Source organism: Hypomesus transpacificus, chromosome 8, assembly GCF_021917145.1.
Source record: "Hypomesus transpacificus isolate Combined female chromosome 8, fHypTra1, whole genome shotgun sequence".
In the NCBI taxonomy this organism is placed as follows: domain Eukaryota; kingdom Metazoa; phylum Chordata; class Actinopteri; order Osmeriformes; family Osmeridae; genus Hypomesus; species Hypomesus transpacificus.
In genome coordinates this window covers 2,133,086-2,151,648 of record NC_061067.1, presented here as the reverse complement: position 1 = coordinate 2,151,648, position 18,563 = coordinate 2,133,086, and the positions used below count along the sequence as shown (strand labels likewise).

Sequence of the window (18,563 nt, the reverse complement as noted above, 5' to 3'; positions counted from 1 at the left end):
CCAGAAAAACTCCCACCGGGAGAAAAAATGGAAGAAACCTTGGGAGGAGCAATTCAGAGAGGGATCCCCTCCTCCAGAGACGGTTGGTAAGAGAGAGGAGCAGAACACAAGCTAAACATAGTCATACAGTGTCAATGGGTTTTGAAACACCAAAATCCATTGTTCGGCTTTATAGACGTTGGATGGGACCGGGAAACTCGCTGTTGGCCGTCATGGAGACTGGATTCCGGGTGACGACCTGGTTCAGCGTTGGCAGACCGACGACCAAGCAGGTCCTGACAGCTCAAACCCCCCACACCACAGGGAATGTGTGGGGGGGGGACAGAGAGGAGAGCAGGGATTAGAGAATGCCAGGAGCAGCTAACAGTTACAGTCAAAATAGAATGAGATCCCCACCGGTCAAGTGTGGACTAGTGCAGCAATTTAACAGAGCAAAAAGGGTATTTGATGCAGCCCCACACACCAAAACAACGACAGCCCCCACAGTTGGAACATGAAATCTGTTCCAGGGGAAAGAACTCTAAAGTAGGTTATACTTATACGAATAAGGATGAAAACAGCCAGTCCCCCGTTGTCTCCAACTAGTAATAAAAACTATAACAGTAACAATATACAGCAACGGAACTATAATAATAATAATACTAACAATATACAGTAACAGGTTTACTTTATTTGTAACATCTAGCTGGGCAATGTGAACACAAGTTACATGTGATACACACATAGGCAAGCACACATCCCAGGTTTACATAGAAAGTACACACATACTTCCCTTTAACAATCATAGAATTGACTAAACAAGAACGTTTTTAATCTAGTTTTAAATGTCGAGACAGTATCAGCTTCCTTAATTGAGATGGGTCTATTAGGGGCGGGAATCTTTTGGTACCTCACAGGATTCGATAAAAAATCGATTTGTGTAGTTTAAGTAGACTTTCAATTGTTATACTAAAGTTAAACATGCATCTGAAGCAAAATTTCATCTCATGAGATTTTATTATTCAAAGATAAGAATGTAATGGATTTTCAAAGTAAAGGCAAATGCAACACATGGTATGGTGGGTGATTGTGAGGTCGGTGATCTGAACAGGATATGCATCATGGGGTCCTGGAACTTTCTCCAACTATCTGTGTTTCTTGAAAGCTGTTGAGGGGAGAACGTACATTTTAATTGAGCTGTATTATATATATACACTGTCTACCCACTTGACAGTTATCGAGCCATTTCAAAAAAGTTTATAATTGATTAATCCAAAATATAAAACTGAACACTTAAATCCCACCATCCTCATCAGGTACAAACAGTCCTCGTGACTCCACCCCCAGGAAGCTCATCATCACTCACCCTTCCTCTTGGTTTTCTTCTTCATTAGTTTCTTCTTCTTCTTGGGTCGGGGGTTGTCTACATCCTGGAGAAAACAAGATGTCAGCACCAATGACAAGGCAGCTCGTTATATCCTAAACCTGTTGATTGGTCTGATGGTTCCATGCCGTGTGGCTTGGTGGATAAAAGTGATATGAACATGTCGCTTCATATTTAAACATGAATGTTTTGACATATGAAGCAAGGTGTTGGCTGCAGGCCCTCACCTGGCCTTCCCCCCCCGTCAGAGCGGTGATGTCACTGAAGCGTGTGATTCCGCTCAGCTGTCCGGACATTCCCAGCATGCCTCTCTTCCGCACAGCCCGGTCTCGTTTGGGCACGGCCAGACGCACCATCATGGCCTCCTCAAAGTTCTTCCTGAAGAGGAGAAAACAGCAGCTCAGAGAGGACTCATGGAGACCACTGGAGAATGATGAGGCCAGTCTGTCTTATATTGTGTACATGTATGTGAGTAGATAAGTGTACCCATCAAAAACCCATGAGGAATGCATTTAAATGATATTTATTCACTAGAGAGAAGGATTTGAACCTAATACCTGTTGATCGATTTACAGACAAATACTCTACCGACTAAGCTACAGCCCATACCGTCTCACTGTCCCTCACTGTCTAACTGCAACATCAGCCAGTACTTTGGATGATGATCTAGACATCTGACCCCTGACCTGCTGCCCCTGACCCCCCCCTGACCCCCTCCTCACCTGTGCTGCCCCTGACCCCCTCCTCACCTGTGCTGCTCCTCACCCCTGACCCCCTCCTCACCTGTGCTGCTCCTCACCCCTGACCCCCTCCTCACCTGTGCTGCTCCTCACCCCCTCACCTGTGCTACCCCTGACCCCCTCCTCACCTGTGCTGCTCCTCACCCCCTCCTCACCTGTGCTGCCCCTGACCCCCTCCTCACCTGTGCTGCTCCTCACCCCGACCCCCTCCTCACCTGTGCTGCCCCTGACCCCCTCCTCACCTGTGCTGCTCCTCACCCCCTCACCTGTGCTACCCCTGACCCCCTCCTCACCTGTGCTGCTCCTCACCCCCTCCTCACCTGTGCTGCCCCTGACCCCCTCCTCACCTGTGCTGCCCCTGACCCCCTCCTCACCTGTGCTGCTCCTCACCCCGACCCCCTCCTCACCTGTGCTGCCCCTGACCCCCTCCTCACCTGTGCTGCTCCTCACCCCTGACCCCCTCCTCACCTGTGCTGCCCCTGACCCCCTCCTCACCTGTGCTGCTCCTCACCCCTGACCCCCTCCTCACCTGTGCTGCTCCTCACCCCTGACCCCCTCCTCACCTGTGCTGCTCCTCACCCCTGACCCCCTCCTCACCTGTGCTGCTCCTCACCCCTGACCCCCTCCTCACCTGTGCTGCTCCTCACCCCTGACCCCCTCCTCACCTGTGCTGCTCGTCGCGGCCCTGACGTTCCGTCTGGAAGTCTCGGCGTTCCCTGATCTCCTCCGGAGCGTCGCTGTACTGCTGCCGGAGCTCCTGGATGACTGAGCTGCGCAGCGCGGCCCTACGCTGCCTGTCCGCCTGCTCCTTCTTCCTGTCCGCCTCCGTCAAGTCGCCCTCTAGGGGTCGGGAGGGCGTAGTGTCATAATGAGATGGTGCTTTTATCTTGCAAAAGCTTTTATCCCAAGAAACGTAAACTGAGGGTGATTTGACACTCCGACTGTTTGATCGGCAGTAAAACATACAGCTGTACTCATCCCATAACTCAGGCAGTAACAGGGTCTGGTAAATGGACTGTTTCACTGGATCAATGACATCTGACCTTACCATAGTGCATGGGGGCAATCTTGGGAGGCACATATTTCCTGTCACTAGAGGGCGCCTTCTTCCCAAACTCGTCGGTTTTTGTCCCAGTATCGTCACCAGAGTCTTCAGATTCACTGAGCTACAGATAAGATAGAGAAGTAGGAACGACCATCAGGATTCAAACACAAAAGACTGCGACGTAGTACTTCACGACTAAGACGAATAACAAGGATTCAGTTTCATGAAAAAGCTTTATAATGTTTACTTAGTGAGACTATACTTCTTACTTTGCTGATGAGATTCTCCGGATTTGGGCGAAAATGAAGGGGATCATTTTCCGCTAAAAGATAAGAAAGTGTTAACCAATCAAAATCCTCAAATTAATGCATTACTCTGCTGTATAATAAAGTCAGCTAACAGTCACTGCTTTATGCTGAAGAACTTTTGAAGTTCAAATACATGATATTTGTATGTATATTGTTACCTAGGCCACCAGTCACAGCCGTGCGCACCAGCTTGTCTATCTGGTACCTCAGCTTCTGGTCCAGAGGTCGCATCTTCTCCAGAACCTGTCAGAAGGTTTCACGTTTACAGCCTCTGTATACCGCTCAGAAACACAGCCACACAAGCTAGTCACCAGGTTACAGCCTTTTCCTCCTGTAAAGAGTTTGGAATCATCCTCTTACTGTTCTGACGGTGATGAGCCTTTGAAGGGCACTGCTCTCTCCCATGCTGCCCCCCTGAGACTTGATGCTAATTAGGTGGGTGACGTCTTGCAGGTAGAAAAGTAGGAGCTGGTATCTCAGGTCCAGGAACGACAAGCCCTGGGAACAGCAGTATGTGGTATCATAGATACACTCAAAACTGATTTCCTGAGAATGTTGGGTTTTCTATCGTCACATCCATGCATCTTTATATCCGGGCAGTTTTTACCTTCGCTGTTTGGTAAACTCCATCTTGTGTTTTCTTCAGCAAGTCTCTGATATGACTGGTCACTGCAGCCACCTAACACAGAATTCACGCCACACTTAGAGACAGTTTTGCATATAAAGCTGAATTACTAGATCTATAATATTATATAGTAATATAATCATATATATAGTCGGTTTGCGGTAGGAGACAGACTGGTCCAAACCTGCTCTGTGAGATTGTTCAGGAGACACACTGCTTTTGGTACATCACTGTCAATTAAATCCTGCGAGGCAAACCAATACAAATACAGTTATGTATACAAACATTGACATATGTATGTGACATGGCATGAAATAATAACGCACTGAAGTAACAGTGACAAAACACATGAAAGTAGCCTAAGTAACGACCACAGAAATGCGGCTAGCGGCCTTGCTGTCCTGCTTATCTACTATCAGAAAAAACTGTGATATAGACAACCCAGAACATTAAAACCTACACTTTCAGAGTAATCCATACCTTTATCAGTATCTAACATTGGTAAACTATAGTACACGACTAACGTATAAATTGGTTAGTTAATATTTTATTTTCATTTTACTCACGTTGTCCTTGGAAGCAGCCATTTTAAGAAGGGCTACAGGGTACGTCGAGGGACATTTCTATGAAGGTAAATTTCGATCGCACATGCCTTCTGGAAAGCCTTCTGGAAAGTGGTCAGTTTGGAGTAGGTACTGGGATGTACTACGTTGCTTGTTTTTTCATGGACACAGATGCATCGATATTTGGACAAATGTAAATTTTGTTTTAATGAAAATTATCATCTTAACCACGTTAAAATCGATGGTCCATGGGCATATTTTCCGCTCAAAATGTTTCTAATAAAGAACATTTCTGTTCCGAAATACTGTCAATCATGATGTATTTTTAACGTAAATACAAGTAACCGACAGCTGGTGTGTGTGTGTGTCTGTGTGTGTGAAGAGAGAAAGAGGGAGTAAAAGAGAGAGGCAGAGGAGTTTTAGAGGAAGTGATGGTGTGCTGATCAAATGAACCTGTTGAGACCATTTTAGACACATAACCTCAGAGGAGTAGAGAGCAGCGACTGGAGGAGCTGATAAGCACCACAGTGATCCAGAGGTAAGTCAGGGTCCTGAGGTGAAGTAGTAGGAATATGAAGTATTATGAGTTCATGTGAATTGAAGAGAGAGAGAGAAAAATTACATTGACTTGGTATTCTAGAACATTAAACAGGTTAATTTAAGAACTGTAGTTTGTGATGTTGCAGAATGTCTTGCTCCGAGCTAAAAAAGATGGAACTTGCAACATAATTGAAATATTCCTCACGTCTGTGACTTGTTTCTGAATTCTGCAGATGTCGGAATCAAAGCAGTCTTCGGTGAACCCTGATTACATGCACCTACTTCCGGCCTCTTTCTCCTCCTGCAGTCTCACCTCTAACCCCTCCAGCCTGGCTTTCACCCCTAACCCCTCCACCGCCACGTACCTGGCCAATCACCTGCCTCAGATGGAAGGGATGCCATGCGGCCAGTCCGAGGGCAGCTCGGGATTGGCCAGGACAGGGAATGACCGAGTGGCTGAGCATTTGATGGGACTGTCGTACTTGTCCTACACACCTTGTCTCAACCCTTCGAACACGGTGACATCAAGCCACCAGAGCAGCCTCATGCAGCAGGTACTGACCTACTTCATCACTTGGGATGCTTATGCTGAATAGAAGAACTACAGCCCTGCTGTGGTCTAATCTATTAACTGTTCAACGATGTAATGAACAAAGTAATGAGGCAATACTTAGTTGACAGTATTTAGGTGAAGGCCAGGGGACCGCATGTAAGAATTTAGTATAAAATAATACTTTACAAAAATAATCTGCCAATCTGATCCCCCCTTCATCCCCCTGTTCCTCCTCCTCTCCCTCCATCCCCCCCTCCCCCACCCCCCCCCCTCCCCCACCCCCCCCCTCCCCCACCCTTCCTCCTCCAGGAGTTCTCTCCCTTCCTTCTGCCCTCCCCTCCCGGCCCCGCTCGAGGCTCCACACAGAAGAGAGGTTTCAGCAAGGACAGTGTGGAGTACCGTCTGAGGCGTGAGAGGAACAACATTGCGGTGAGGAAGAGCCGGGACAAGGCCCGCAGGCGCATCCAGCTCACGCAGCACCGGGCCCTGCAGCTGGAGGACGAGAACCGCAGGCTGCAGGGGCTGATCGGTCAGCTCACGCAAGAACTGGAGAACCTCAGGCGCTCCCTGTCACACCTCCCTAGCCGCCCTATGGGGGACAGGCTGGGCAGGGGGGGCAGCTGAGAGAGGCTGCTGCTGTGGATGCAGATGTTTGGTATTCTTTTGATGGAAGTTGTGCAATCGAACACTTTGGCACAAGTGTGTTTCTAGATGCTGCCTTTTCCCCTGGGCTCTCTTTGATCCTGGTTCTTAGTCTACCTGGTGTTTCCCATGAAATCTTGATGTAAGATTTGTTTGTCAATCAGATGCGAGATCCTATGGTCAATGGTCAGTAACTTACCATCATGTAGTAACTTGTGTATTGGTAGGCCTAAGATTGCTCAAAAGTATGATTTTCATGTCATTTTGAGGTATTCAGCATTCTTCTATAAAATTATCAATTGGAATTTCATCAATAAAGTATATTTTGTTTATCTTAGAATATCGCTCTCTCTACATAAGACATAAACATTGTACAACAGTTTGGGGGGTTAAATTTGCATTGTTTTCTGGTGAAAACGTATTATTTTATTTTGGGGAAGCATGGCATGAGCAGGGCAGACATGATTTCAACACAGTAAGATCCGGAACCAAAAGATAACATCAGTTCTCATAAATTTCCTGTGTTGGCTTCCAAGGGATAGTATACATAGGAAAACGGTTTTCAGAAACCTCGAAAGGTTTTATGAATTTGTGTAGCATGACCAACCTTACACAAGGCCCCTTGATGGAGGTAGCTGAGCAACTGCTACTGGGGATTTCAGAATTAATAACTTCCCACTCTCTTCACAGTTAGTTGGTATTTGTCCTAATTGTCCTTAAAAATAAAAAGATTTTCTGACACCCTAAGGAAATCTCAGATCTCACAATGTGTTGCTCCAATATACAACTGTCTGGGTGTAATTTAAGACTCAATCCCCATTACAGATTGGTATTTATGGGCATGGTTTATCATGTACTGTCAGAGAAAGATTTCAGTAGCCTCCATCTGTCTGTAAAATGGCTAAATGCGCGTGGTGTTGAAACGGGCCGCTTCGTTGTGTGGGGCAATCTGTGGTCCCAGGACTGCAAACCACCGAATGAGGAACACAGTTCCACATTTCTCAACATCAGTAAAGTACCTACAAACACCGTGACTCTCCTTAAAATGATGTCCTGTTTGTAACTTTAGCAGCCTACCTCAGAGTTTGCAATTCAATTAGGATTATTATTCAAGAATGCATATAATCGAAATGTCTATGATTAGGCTAGGCTATGTTTTGACAATAGCCTTAAGTAAAACGTTTGGAGTTACTACTTGGTGAAAGCCGCTCTTGCAGCTATTACAGGTGTTAGAGAGAATAATTATCTTAAAAGGTCTTGGTGCTTACTTTAAGATAATTTATTCATTGATATATTATTTTCTAAATGATTCATTAATTACACACGGATGAGCTTTAAATATATCAGGCCTACTAATGGCGTACAACTAATTAATTAATAACTGGCAAAAGGGCAAAAGTCGTTCGGGCATTCCATCTTTTATTTGATTTTTTAAAATTCTTCTTTTTCGTCTCCTGTAGCTCTCTCTCGATTATTATTATTTTTTGTTCATTTTATTATCTATCATTTATGTCCCCATCATGCGGCAGAAGGTTTAAAGTGCAGTGCAAAAGGGGGACGTCTCCTGAACGATTCAGTCCGATGTTTTACGAATCTGCCTGCTGCTTATATCGAAGCTATCCCAATGCAGTTTTCCACCCTCTCTTTGTCCCAAAGAGGTGGGACTGGATTGCCAATTGCTGTGGCCTTCCCCTTTAAGATGATGGTGTCGGACATAATAATGTATTAATTATTTTGTCTAATGTCGGCAGACATAAACTTGGGTCGAGCAACAACGTTAGAATACCAGCAACGGTAGAAGTCTTAGCGTCAACCTTTTGCCGATAGATCAAATCCGCGTCTCTAGCCTGGACGAGGTGGAAACCGTGTCCTTGCTGTCGTGAAAACCAGTATCCTGTGTTCCATGCTACACTTCTTCTGGACAGAATGTCACTTGAGGATGGAATAAAAAAGAAAGCTTCCAGGATGTCACACGCAGGGGGAGAGTAAGGAGTGCGTTAAAATCCAACTAAATTCGGACCGCTGCTTCCTCTATCCTTTGCGATGTTTTGGATTTTAGAAAGTGACAACGGGCAATAAGGGATTTTCGGACGCGTATTATCTTCTTGTGAAAGGGTAAGTCATTCTACCACATATAGCTTACACATATAGCTTTGCAACGCATCTCGAATAGTGTTGTTACTATAAAACAGTATAGTATCTTTCTCATTATGCTGTCGGGGCAGGTGGGTGCGTGTATGTGTCAGTGCACAAATGGGACACCCCATTTGGGGCATCTCTTAATCTGCGTGCTCTTCCGTTTTTTAGTTTCGTTGGATTGCGGTCACCTTTTTTCCATTCCACGCAGTACTTTCCCCAGTGTGGACGCTCTTATATAACCCAAACAATTCAGACAGCAGCCCTGGCTGCTTCCAGGCCCAGCAAACACACATCACCATTGGCGCCATACGGGGCCATGTGCACGCCTGATCAGCGTTACAGCACCGCTTGTCCACAACGCTATCTTGATCTTGATTAACAGTCCTGGCAGTTCCAGGTGTACATAACAGGATATTTCTCCAATGTTAACAGGTCTCTAGCAAACACCTACAGAGTAATAACAATAAGAAATTCACTTTTTCAGTGTCACTGTAAAAAGCAAGTGGAGAGGGGAGTTCCTAGGCAGGTGAGACATGATCCTGTCAACTCAGAGCGTCAAGTCCTTTCATGTTCCTGTGTTTTCTCTTTCCAGACATTTCCCACAATCCATCTGGGGAGTGACCTCATCCTTCTCAGCCCGAGGTGATGACCTCCCCGGACTCCTCCCCCCTCACCTCCCCTCCCTCCTGCCCACCTCCTCCCCCCTCCCTCCCCTCCTCCCCCACCCCCTCCTCTCCGGCCCCCTCCACCTCCTCCTCCCTCCCGCTGCCTCCCTCCCTCCCCCCCACAGGGGAGGTGATGGTCCTGGCTCTGGGGAGGAAGAAGCAGAGGGTGCTCCTCACCCTCTCCATGCTACCCAACCTCTTCCTGGCCTTCCTGCTCTCCTCCGACCCCCTGCTCACCCTGTCTTCGCCCCACCACTGCCGGCTGCCCGGGCCCTCGCCCTCCCCCCAGTTCCTCAACGCCTCCCTGCCCTGGGACAGGGGGGTCCGGGCGGGGGGCGCACCGTCCCAGTGTAAACAGTTTGTGAACGGGACGGGGTCGGCGGTGGTGGATTGCGAGGCGGGCTGGGACTACAACGTCACGGAGGGACTGAGGAACAACCTTGTCACTGAGGTGAGTGAAGGAAGAAACGCAGAGTCACTCGATGGCTTGTTGTTGTTGGTGTTTGTTTGTTTACATTGTGAGCCTTTTGTCGTCTCTGCTGTTAGTTGCATCAGTGTGTTTTCTGTTCTGCTCTCTACACCTCACATTCGAAACACTCGAGAGCTGTTGATAGAAGCACAACTTCAAACCATAACAGAGCAGGAACGGTTGTTTCCACAGCAACGTCAGCCTTCACTCCGTAGATTAACTTATCATGACCATATTTGGAGTCCACAAAAACCTCCAGCCCGCTAGTTAGCTTGGCCAAAGTCAAACCTTATCTCCTACTCTATTTATGCAGGTCAAACTCTCCGTGTCAGTCTTCAGTCTATAATCTCCTCATGCTTTGACGTCACGTACACCACACCTAATTTCCCAAGCCAGTCTTGTGCTGCCACAGGGCTGGGTTCCTCTGTACCTGGGCAGGCCAGTGACACAGGTGCCCCACCCTCTCACTCAGATTCATGCTTGGTTTCATGTTGACTCCTCAAGCCAGCTGTTCAGCTGAACAAGCACGGGAGGTGAGGAGGCAGACTGAAACTGCATTCACATGTTCACACATGCTGTGTGTTTGCTCAGCACTCGAAGCAGCTTCTGTACAGAGAACAGCAGTGCACTGAGCATCACATGTGCATCTCCAACTTCATGTCATGATCCCCCACTGTCCACTCTGCTGAGGCAGCAGGTACAGAAGCAGGAAAAACACAGACCAGTTGTAACTGCTAATCAACAAGGAGTCACTCAGTACTGATCTGAACATCTGATAAACTGTCACATTCTCTATATCTACTTGAGAAACTCTCTTATACGGTATACATCAACCTGCCAAACTGGATTTGGTGCCTAAACACTCGTCTGGAGATGTTCCTAGTCAATGTTCGACCCGACAGAAGAGGACTGATTTCCACAAAAGGACATTGTTTTACTTATTTTTTCTTTTCTTCAAACGTTCACAAAACCTGTTAGGGGAGTTGGTAAACTTGCTTGTCCACAAGTTTGACATGATCTCTATTGTGTGAATCACATAGTTGATGAGGATGCCGCTGGCAGCTGTGAGCTAGGGTAAAACCCCAGCATGAGGGATGGGATCCTATTGGTCCACGTTTGGCCTCCAGTTACACCGTGGCAGATGGCAGCAGCCTCTCTGCGGAGGCCAGAGAGCCATGCTATCTCTCCAGATCATTACTATCACTCAGGTCTCAACACCAACCAGATAACTGCATTAACAAAGCTCTGCTGTTAGGACAAATCAATGTAAAGGACATTTTTTAAACTCGCGAGAGAGATTTCAGGCACTCTATCAGACACAACAGTCAAGAGAATGTTTCTCTAAATACAGTAAAACATCGGAACTTGATAGTAGAACAGTTGTGTAAATGCAACAGATCATTCTTTATGTGGAGATAGTTATAGCCTAGTGGTTAAACCACCACACATTAACTGTACTATTCTGTGTTTGTGGTGTTTGACCAGGGGCGTGTCCAGACATTTTTGATAGGGGTGGCACAAGGGGTGGCCCGCCTCTGACTGGGCATATAGCCAATCATATTTTAAGATATTGGGGTGGCCAATCAGATTTCAGGGGTGGCCCGTGCCACCCTAGGCCACTCCCTGAACACGCCACTGTGTCTGACATATGCCCTGTTCTGTGTGTGGTGCCCTGTGTGTGGCCAGTGGGACCTGGTGTGTGGTGTCTGACATATGCCCTGTGCCCTGTGTGTGTGTGGCCAGTGGGACCTGGTGTGTGGTCAGTACTGGCTGGTGCCCCTGGAGGAGGTCTGCTTCATCCTGGGTGTCCTGGCCGGCTTTCTGGGTCTGGGCTACACTGCTGACAGGTGAGGCTGGAGACACACCTGGATGCTCCATACATCAGGACCTGGCTTACAGCAACACTTTAGACACTTTAGATTATATTATCATTCCTATGGACCTACAATGTTACTGCAGGTATTTCTATGTAGTTCAGGTGGCAGATAGATAATGTAACCTTAATGTAAATGTCGCCTAAACCTTTAATGATTTTGATGGTGTGTTTCTCCTCCAGAGTGGGCAGGTCTAAGACCCTGCTGGTCTCCCTGACCCTGTCTGTGGTGTTTGGGGTGCTGGTCTGCGTCTCTCCCTCCCCCTCCATCTTTATCGTCATGCGTTTCTGTCTGGCTGCCTTCAGCGCTGGCGGTTACCTCACTCTCTACATCATACGTGAGTCACGCTACAGTAACACTCTACATCATACGTGAGTCACGCTTCAGTAACACTCTCTACATCATACGTGAGTCACGCTTCAGTAACACTCTCTACATCATACGAAACACGAAAGACGCACTGAACTGCGTTTACACTGAACACACCATGAACATTGTTGGGAATGTCCTGCTGACTGGAAGCAAGTCAGTATAGAAGGGTTCTACACCTGCAAGCCCTCACCAGGTCAAACGTCAGAACAGACATAAGAACAGAAGGACTAGAGTAGCCTACGAATTAACAAAAAAAACGCATTGTCATTCGTTTTCTACGTATTCGTTGATCATCATTTGTTCATCGTGTGTTTTCTGGTCGATTACCAGGTGTTGAACTGTGTGAGCCCTCGTTACGACTGCTGGTCACCATGGCGGCAGGCCTGGTGACGGTTGCCGGGGAGCTGCTCCTGCTTGGCGTGGCTCTGGGATGCCAGTCCTGGAGGGGCCTACTGGGGACGGGGGCGGCTCCACTCTCTCTCTTCCTCAGCTATGGGTGAGCGAGTGTGTGTGGATGAGTGTGTACTGGATGAGTGTGTGTGTGGATGACAGCATGTATGAGTGTGTGTGAAAATGTGTGTGTGTGTGAAGGAAGGAAACAGCATGAATAGCAGAAGAGAGGAAGCTGATCGTCTGATTAAAGACTTTGATGCAAACTGACATTCTGACAGCTCGTATTGATCTGAGCCTGTCACGTCCAGCCCCAAGCCCAGGGCAGACGGCATCACCGCCTCTCTGGAAAGTGTCTATCTGAGGTCTTTGGCTCAGTCTTATTTAACAAATGCCAAATGCAGAACAGAACCATTGAAATCAGACTCTATCTTCTGGCCCCTGTTGTATCTAACTCCTCCAGTAGCAGCAGTGTAACTCCCTGTAACCCCTCCTAACTCCTGTAGCAGCAGTGTAACTCCCTGTAACTCCTCCTAACTCCTGTAGCAGCAGTGTAACTCCCTGTAACTCCTCCTAACTCCTGTAGCAGCAGTGTAACTCCCTGTAACTCCTCCTAACTCCTGTAGCAGCAGTGTAACTCCTCCTAACTCCTGTAGCAGCAGTGTAACTCCCTGTAACTCCTCCTAACTCCTGTAGCAGCAGTGTAACTCCCTGCAACTCTTCCTAACTCCTGTAGCAGCAGTGTAACTCTCTGTAACTCCTTCTAACTCCTGTAGCAGCAGTGTAACTCCCTGTAACTCCTCCCCGTAGTGTTCCAGGGGTGTTTCCAGAATCTCCCCGCTGGCTCCTCCTGTCAGAACCATCAGCTGACCTCAACTCCTTCAGCGACAGGAGGAACAGAGACAGGGATGACGAGAGCTTCACAGGTAGGTGTGGGAATTCAGAGAAGGGTCTCTAGTCATGCAGGGGTCATTGACCTGGCCTCAGACTGAAAACGCATGTTCACGTAAGCTTTAGTCCAGGACAAGGTTGTGTCTGTGAAAGGACTGTGTTAAGCATAACTTGAAGCTGGCAAAGTCCTTAAAGCAGCTTGTAGGATGGTGGATACAGTGATGTTATTGTAAACAGTAGTGTTTACACCAAGCCGTCAGGGAATCCCCACAGCAATATGCTGCCTTCTACCAGGGTAAGGTAAAGAGGTAAAGAAACTGACTTAACAGCAAGATATAAGATGATCAAATCAAATGTGTGTAGCCCTTTGTACTGTACAGGCAATGTCACAGAGGGCTTCACATATGCACATAAACCATCCTTAACCCTCAGGGAAGGGTAAAGTATATTGCCGCCCAAAAAACTGAAGTCATTATTCAAACACAGGCTGTGCAGCTTAAAACACAGAATAAATACTCGTCACAAAGGAAGGTTAGGCTGAGCTTTCTCTCAGGCCTGCAGTGCCTGTGCTCTCAAACCATCTGTGGATACAGCTCGGGCATTTGACTGCAGATCTCAAGGACAAAGGTTCAAATCCCTCCTGTACTATCAGGTTTTTTGGGGGGGATATAAGCTTGTGTGTCTGTGTTGCTGCAGAGCTGGGTCCAGACTCGCCCTCCGCCACGCGCCCACGCCTCTCTTTCCCCGAGCTCTTCCACAGCAGGAACATCTGGAAAAACATCTGCGTTCTCGGCTTTACCTCGTAAGTCCTCCCTCCTGGATTACGTTAGTCACAGCCTGGGTTTGAATCCCCCCATACATTGCTTTGGGTGTAAACCTCTGCTAAAGGCACATGTTATTGTTACCAGCCGCGTGTTACAGTAGCAGGTAGCACAGAGGTGATGTTCTGATGTGGGTTGGACGTTCCTGGATGTGATTAAAACTTGTTACCATAGTTACACTTGAAACAAATGGGGATCTAAGTGTTCTGACTGTGTTGGGCCCGGAGGAGGCTGTGGTTTAGTTTGCTTAATGACACTGTAATTACATCGTTCTACGGTTATTTTTACCCTTTTATTCCCTTCTCTCCTATTTTTCCACATCCCTCTCTCCCCTCGCCAGGTTCATCTCCCACGGCATCAGTCACTGCTACAGCTCGTTCCGCGGTGATGTCAGAGGCACTGCCCCCAGCTTCTATTGGACCTACCTGTTGTCTGTCTGCGCAGGGGGCGGGGCCTGGCTGTTGCTGTGGGCAACCGTGGACAGATGCGGTCGCCGTGGCATCCTGCTGCTTGGCATGACGATGACGGGGCTGGCATCACTGATCCTCCTGGGGCTGATGGAGTGTAGGACCACCGCTCTGCCCTCTCACTCTCATATCTGAATTGATTTTGTAATGTTGCCTTTTGTGATGGCTTTAAAGGGGCGGTCCACTCAAAACATTCTCAGGTCTATGAAGGGATGTTCCACTTATACTGTAGAACACTTATTCTTAGTTTAAAGCTGCAAATATGTTTTTGTGTGCTTTTTAGATCATATGAATGTATCTCACCAACTTTCACTTCTAAATATATGTATTTCCTTTCATGTAAATCCAGCAGTTCAAGCAGTTTGGCAGTTTTCAGGCTAAACAGACATCGGCCTGTAATGCCTTTGTTTGATATGTAATGGATACATTAGAATAGAGTACATCACATGATCGTTTGTTTTGGCAACATCTTGAGAACGGACAGTGTCTTTCCTGCATGGGAGTATCACCCCCTTGTGGCGGGACCGTGGTATGACATACCTTATGTAGAACACTGCGGTGCTAGGACAGTCAAGGCAAGGAGGGAGTATTGACCCTAAAGAGTGGACAGTATGCTAATGAGGACGGTATGCTAATGAGAACTGTATGCTAATTAGGACATTAGGCTATTGAGGACAGTATGCTAATGAGGACAGTAGGCTAATGAGGACAGTATGCTAATGAGGACAGTAGGCTAATGAGGGCAGTAGGCTAATGAGGACACTATGCTAATGAGGACAGTAGGGTTTTGAAGACAGTATGCTAATGAGGACAGTAGGCTAATGAGGACAGTGGGCTAATGAGGACAGTATGCTAATGAGGGCAGTAGCCTAATGAGGGCAGTAGGCTAATGAGGGCAGTATGCTAATGAGGACAGTAGGCTAATGAGGACAGTGGGCTAATGAGGTCAGTAGGGTATTGAGGACAGGGGGACGCAGACTAACCATTGTTCCTCCCCTAAGATCTGAGCGAGGCGGCCATCACAGTGTTCTCAGTTCTGGGGCTCTTCTCCTCCCAGGCCACGGCGTCTCTCTGCATCCTCTTCACTGCTGAGATCATGCCCACCATCATCAGGTAAGGGGCACTGGGGGTTTGAAACAGCTGCTTCAGAAGCCTGAGACAGTTGACCACAAGTTAAGTAGATACAAAATTAAACGACAAAAAAATCCCACCGAATCTAAGCTTCAAGCTGTTATTCCATGAGATTTAAAGGATGACCTGTGTAACCTCCCTCCCTCCCTCCAGGGGCAGTGGTGTGGGCGTGGTTCTGGCGCTGGGCTGTGTGGGCCGTCTCAGCTCCCCCCTCATGGACCTGAGGAACCACTACGGCTACTTCCTGCACCACGTGGTGTACTCGTCTCTGGCCCTGCTGGCCGTGCTCTCCATCCTGCTGCTGCCTGAGAGCAAGAGGAAGCCCCTGCCCCAGACACTGGCCGACGGGGAGCAGTACCGGCGCCCCCCGCTGGGCCGGAGGAGGAGGGACAATGTGCCTCTGCTGGCCACGCCCAACCCAGAAACCTAGGCCCTGGCCTCACACACCTCCCTGCTCACTCACTGCACAGAGGAAAACCTGAGTGCTATTACTGATGTAGCAGAGCGGATAGAATGATAGTCATTGAGTCAAATTGAAAGAGCTCTACTAAACAACACTCTGCTCTTCCTAACATATTGTTTTTTAGTCATTTCTAATATAGATTATAGGAATGTCATCTGTGTCCATCTACTCTCTCATTGCGGTGTGCATGAGAATGAGAGTGTGTATGTGAGTATGAGAGTGTGTGTATGAGTGTGTGAGTTGTTCCCTTGAGGCGGCTCTTTCTCTGGAGACCTGTAGTACACCAGCACACACCGCTGCACCCCATCCCAAGCCCCTGGCTCCCCCTGGCCCCTGGCTCCTGGCTCCCCCTGACCCCCCCTGGCCCCTGGCTCCCCCTGGCCCCTGGCTCCCTCTGGCCCCTGGCTCCCCCTGGCCCCTGGCTCCCCCTGGCCCCCCCACCCCTGCCCCCTGGCCGTGCCAGAGATAGAAGCCAGCTCCATCACACTGATTAGCTGTCAGCTGTGAACCGTCCCTACATTCCACAAAGCTGAAGCAGGACTGGGACAGTGTCTGACATCTGCTGTTAGGAAACAGTAGACTGGTGGGCAGGGATAAAGCCTGGTCGGGGACTGAAAGCGTATTCTAAAAGGGTAGTAAGCAAGACTAGCCTTTAGTGCTGAACTTGTTGCTGTGGAGAAATGACACCCCCTGTAGGAACTCATGCAGATTAACTTGAAGCTTGACTAGTGTAGAAGGGTTCGGTATCAGGACCCCAAAACACAGCTGTTGTGGCACCTCTAATGAAGGGGGGGAATCTGTACTGACTGCATGAAGGGTTTTGATTGGTTTGTGTCTGGAGTGAAGCTGTAGGGAACAGTTAATTTATCTAAATTATTTAGTAATATATTCTTATTTAAATTGCACCCTTTTCCTAAACTAATGGTACATTAAAGCAGAAGCTAACGAAAACCTCAAATTTGGTTAGGTGTTCGTGAGAGAATGCTAATGGCCTGGTGCCTATGTATTATCATCAGCTTCATGGTCTTGAGTTTTCAGCTGCTGAGCTGAAGGCACTGAAGCAGCCTCAACATCCAGGCTGTTGTGTTCACAGCTGAAGACATGATGTCTCTCAGCTTGGGGGGCTGGGTGGAAGCCTGCATGTAGGACTGCTCGGTATGGAACAGCCTCCTCTCTCTCCTCTCTGAGTGATGCTGAGTAGATGCTTTTGCTTTTAGTCAAGCTGAAGCGCTTGGATGAGTCACAGACCTGCTGAACCTACCCCAGAACCTTAGCTACAACATACCTCTAGAAGATCAGTCTTAAGCTATTTAAGATTAGACTGGGACTCTGTGTATAGAACCTTGTTTTGTAATGACAGTCAGCATTACAAGAATCCTTGTTGGTATGTAATGTAAGTGTACAGGAGTTAGTAATATGTAATGTAAGCGTACAGGAGTTAGCTGTTACATGATATGTCAAGTGGATGTCTATGTTATGTCTCTCTAGCAGATAATAAGAATCTTTTTCAGAACTGTGTTAGAGAGTAATGCTGGTGTGGGAGGGACTGGGTACGGCCGACTGGAGGGGGCCCAGGAGGGACGGGGTACCGTTTAGTAGTCTCTTCCATTTTGCCCTCTGAAGGCAGGTGACATTGCTGACAAACTGTATAAAACAAATCCTATTACTAGATTGTGGAGTCACCAGCCTCACTAGAAAACCTTGTAAGTCTTGGGTTGTGTCTATACAGTGCACTCAACAACTCAAAAGTATAATAAATACGAATAACTTGACTACATTAATAAGTTTGACACGACTGATTGCTTGAATGAAGATTATCAATTAAGTAATAACATTGATGTAATAATGATAATAACCTTATAACCTGATTTAATTGAAAATAAACTGTTAATAAAACTAAAAGTAAGTCCCTGCTGTGTTCATGTGTTGAGTCTAACTATAGTATTAAACTAAACAGTCCCTTCCTGAGTATTGCTATACGAGACGTGCTCTTCAGCGGGGGGTGTGTGGGGGGGGACGGACAGGCTGCAGGGGGGGGGGGAGCATGAAGGGGGGAGGGACTCATGTCCAGGCATGCTTTTGGAGAGTTACGTTTAAGGAGAAGTCTATGAAAACAATTCGACACAGCTCTGGGTTCAGACCTTGAGCCATCTGCCTCCATAAAACTAGACACCACCATGCTCCACAAGCTGTCCTGTCAGAGACAGGCACTCAACAGGAATGTGACGCGTTATCTTTGTACTCAAGGACAGGAGGCAGAAGACAATGTGAGGTGTTATCTTTGTACTCAAGGACAGGAGGCAGAAGACAATGTGAGGTGTTATCTTTGTACTCAAGGACAGGAGGCAGAAGACAATGTGAGGTCAGAGTGCAGCTGATTATTCTGCTTCTGATGCAGCAGCAGTATTAGTTTAACTATCATATTAGGAAGTACGTTTCAAAAGAAATTTAGCTAATACATACAATATAGTTATGTGTAATTATACGTACAGTACCAGTCCA

At 47.5% G+C, this 18,563-nt stretch overlaps 3 protein-coding genes across 4 annotated transcripts; 2 read left to right on the top strand and 1 right to left on the bottom strand.

Moving 5' to 3' along the window:
- Positions 1 to 977: 977 nt before the first annotated feature.
- Positions 978 to 4,751, bottom strand: ngdn (neuroguidin, EIF4E binding protein). The gene is made up of 11 exons (XM_047023755.1): positions 4,648 to 4,751; positions 4,266 to 4,325; positions 4,064 to 4,135; positions 3,817 to 3,954; positions 3,615 to 3,699; positions 3,418 to 3,470; positions 3,152 to 3,269; positions 2,769 to 2,943; positions 1,591 to 1,741; positions 1,346 to 1,409; positions 978 to 1,144 (listed from the first exon to the last, which is right to left on the bottom strand). Exons 1-11 carry the CDS (start codon positions 4,666 to 4,668, stop codon positions 1,125 to 1,127), a joined length of 957 nt encoding a protein of 318 aa, XP_046879711.1. The 5' UTR covers positions 4,669 to 4,751; the 3' UTR covers positions 978 to 1,124.
- Positions 4,752 to 5,017: 266 nt separating this feature from the next.
- cebp1 (CCAAT/enhancer binding protein (C/EBP) 1) lies at positions 5,018 to 7,202 on the top strand. 2 transcript variants are annotated; one of them, XM_047023756.1, is made up of 3 exons: positions 5,018 to 5,182; positions 5,418 to 5,738; positions 6,047 to 7,202. In XM_047023756.1, the coding sequence occupies exons 2-3, from the start codon at positions 5,418 to 5,420 to the stop codon at positions 6,359 to 6,361; spliced, it is 636 nt and encodes a 211-aa protein (XP_046879712.1). In that variant the 5' UTR covers positions 5,018 to 5,182; the 3' UTR covers positions 6,362 to 7,202. The 2 variants fall into 2 exon arrangements, with proteins under 2 accessions (XP_046879712.1, XP_046879713.1); XM_047023757.1 differs by having other exon boundaries at positions 5,019 to 5,182; positions 5,492 to 5,738.
- A 767-nt stretch (positions 7,203 to 7,969) lies between these two features.
- On the top strand, positions 7,970 to 16,440 carry slc22a17 (solute carrier family 22 member 17). Its single transcript, XM_047023820.1, has 10 exons — positions 7,970 to 8,494; positions 9,111 to 9,634; positions 11,396 to 11,499; positions 11,709 to 11,863; positions 12,229 to 12,394; positions 13,099 to 13,214; positions 13,876 to 13,981; positions 14,341 to 14,564; positions 15,469 to 15,580; positions 15,752 to 16,440. The coding sequence occupies exons 2-10, from the start codon at positions 9,164 to 9,166 to the stop codon at positions 16,026 to 16,028; spliced, it is 1,731 nt and encodes a 576-aa protein (XP_046879776.1). The 5' UTR covers positions 7,970 to 8,494; positions 9,111 to 9,163; the 3' UTR covers positions 16,029 to 16,440.
- The last annotated feature ends 2,123 nt before the right edge of the window (positions 16,441 to 18,563 follow it).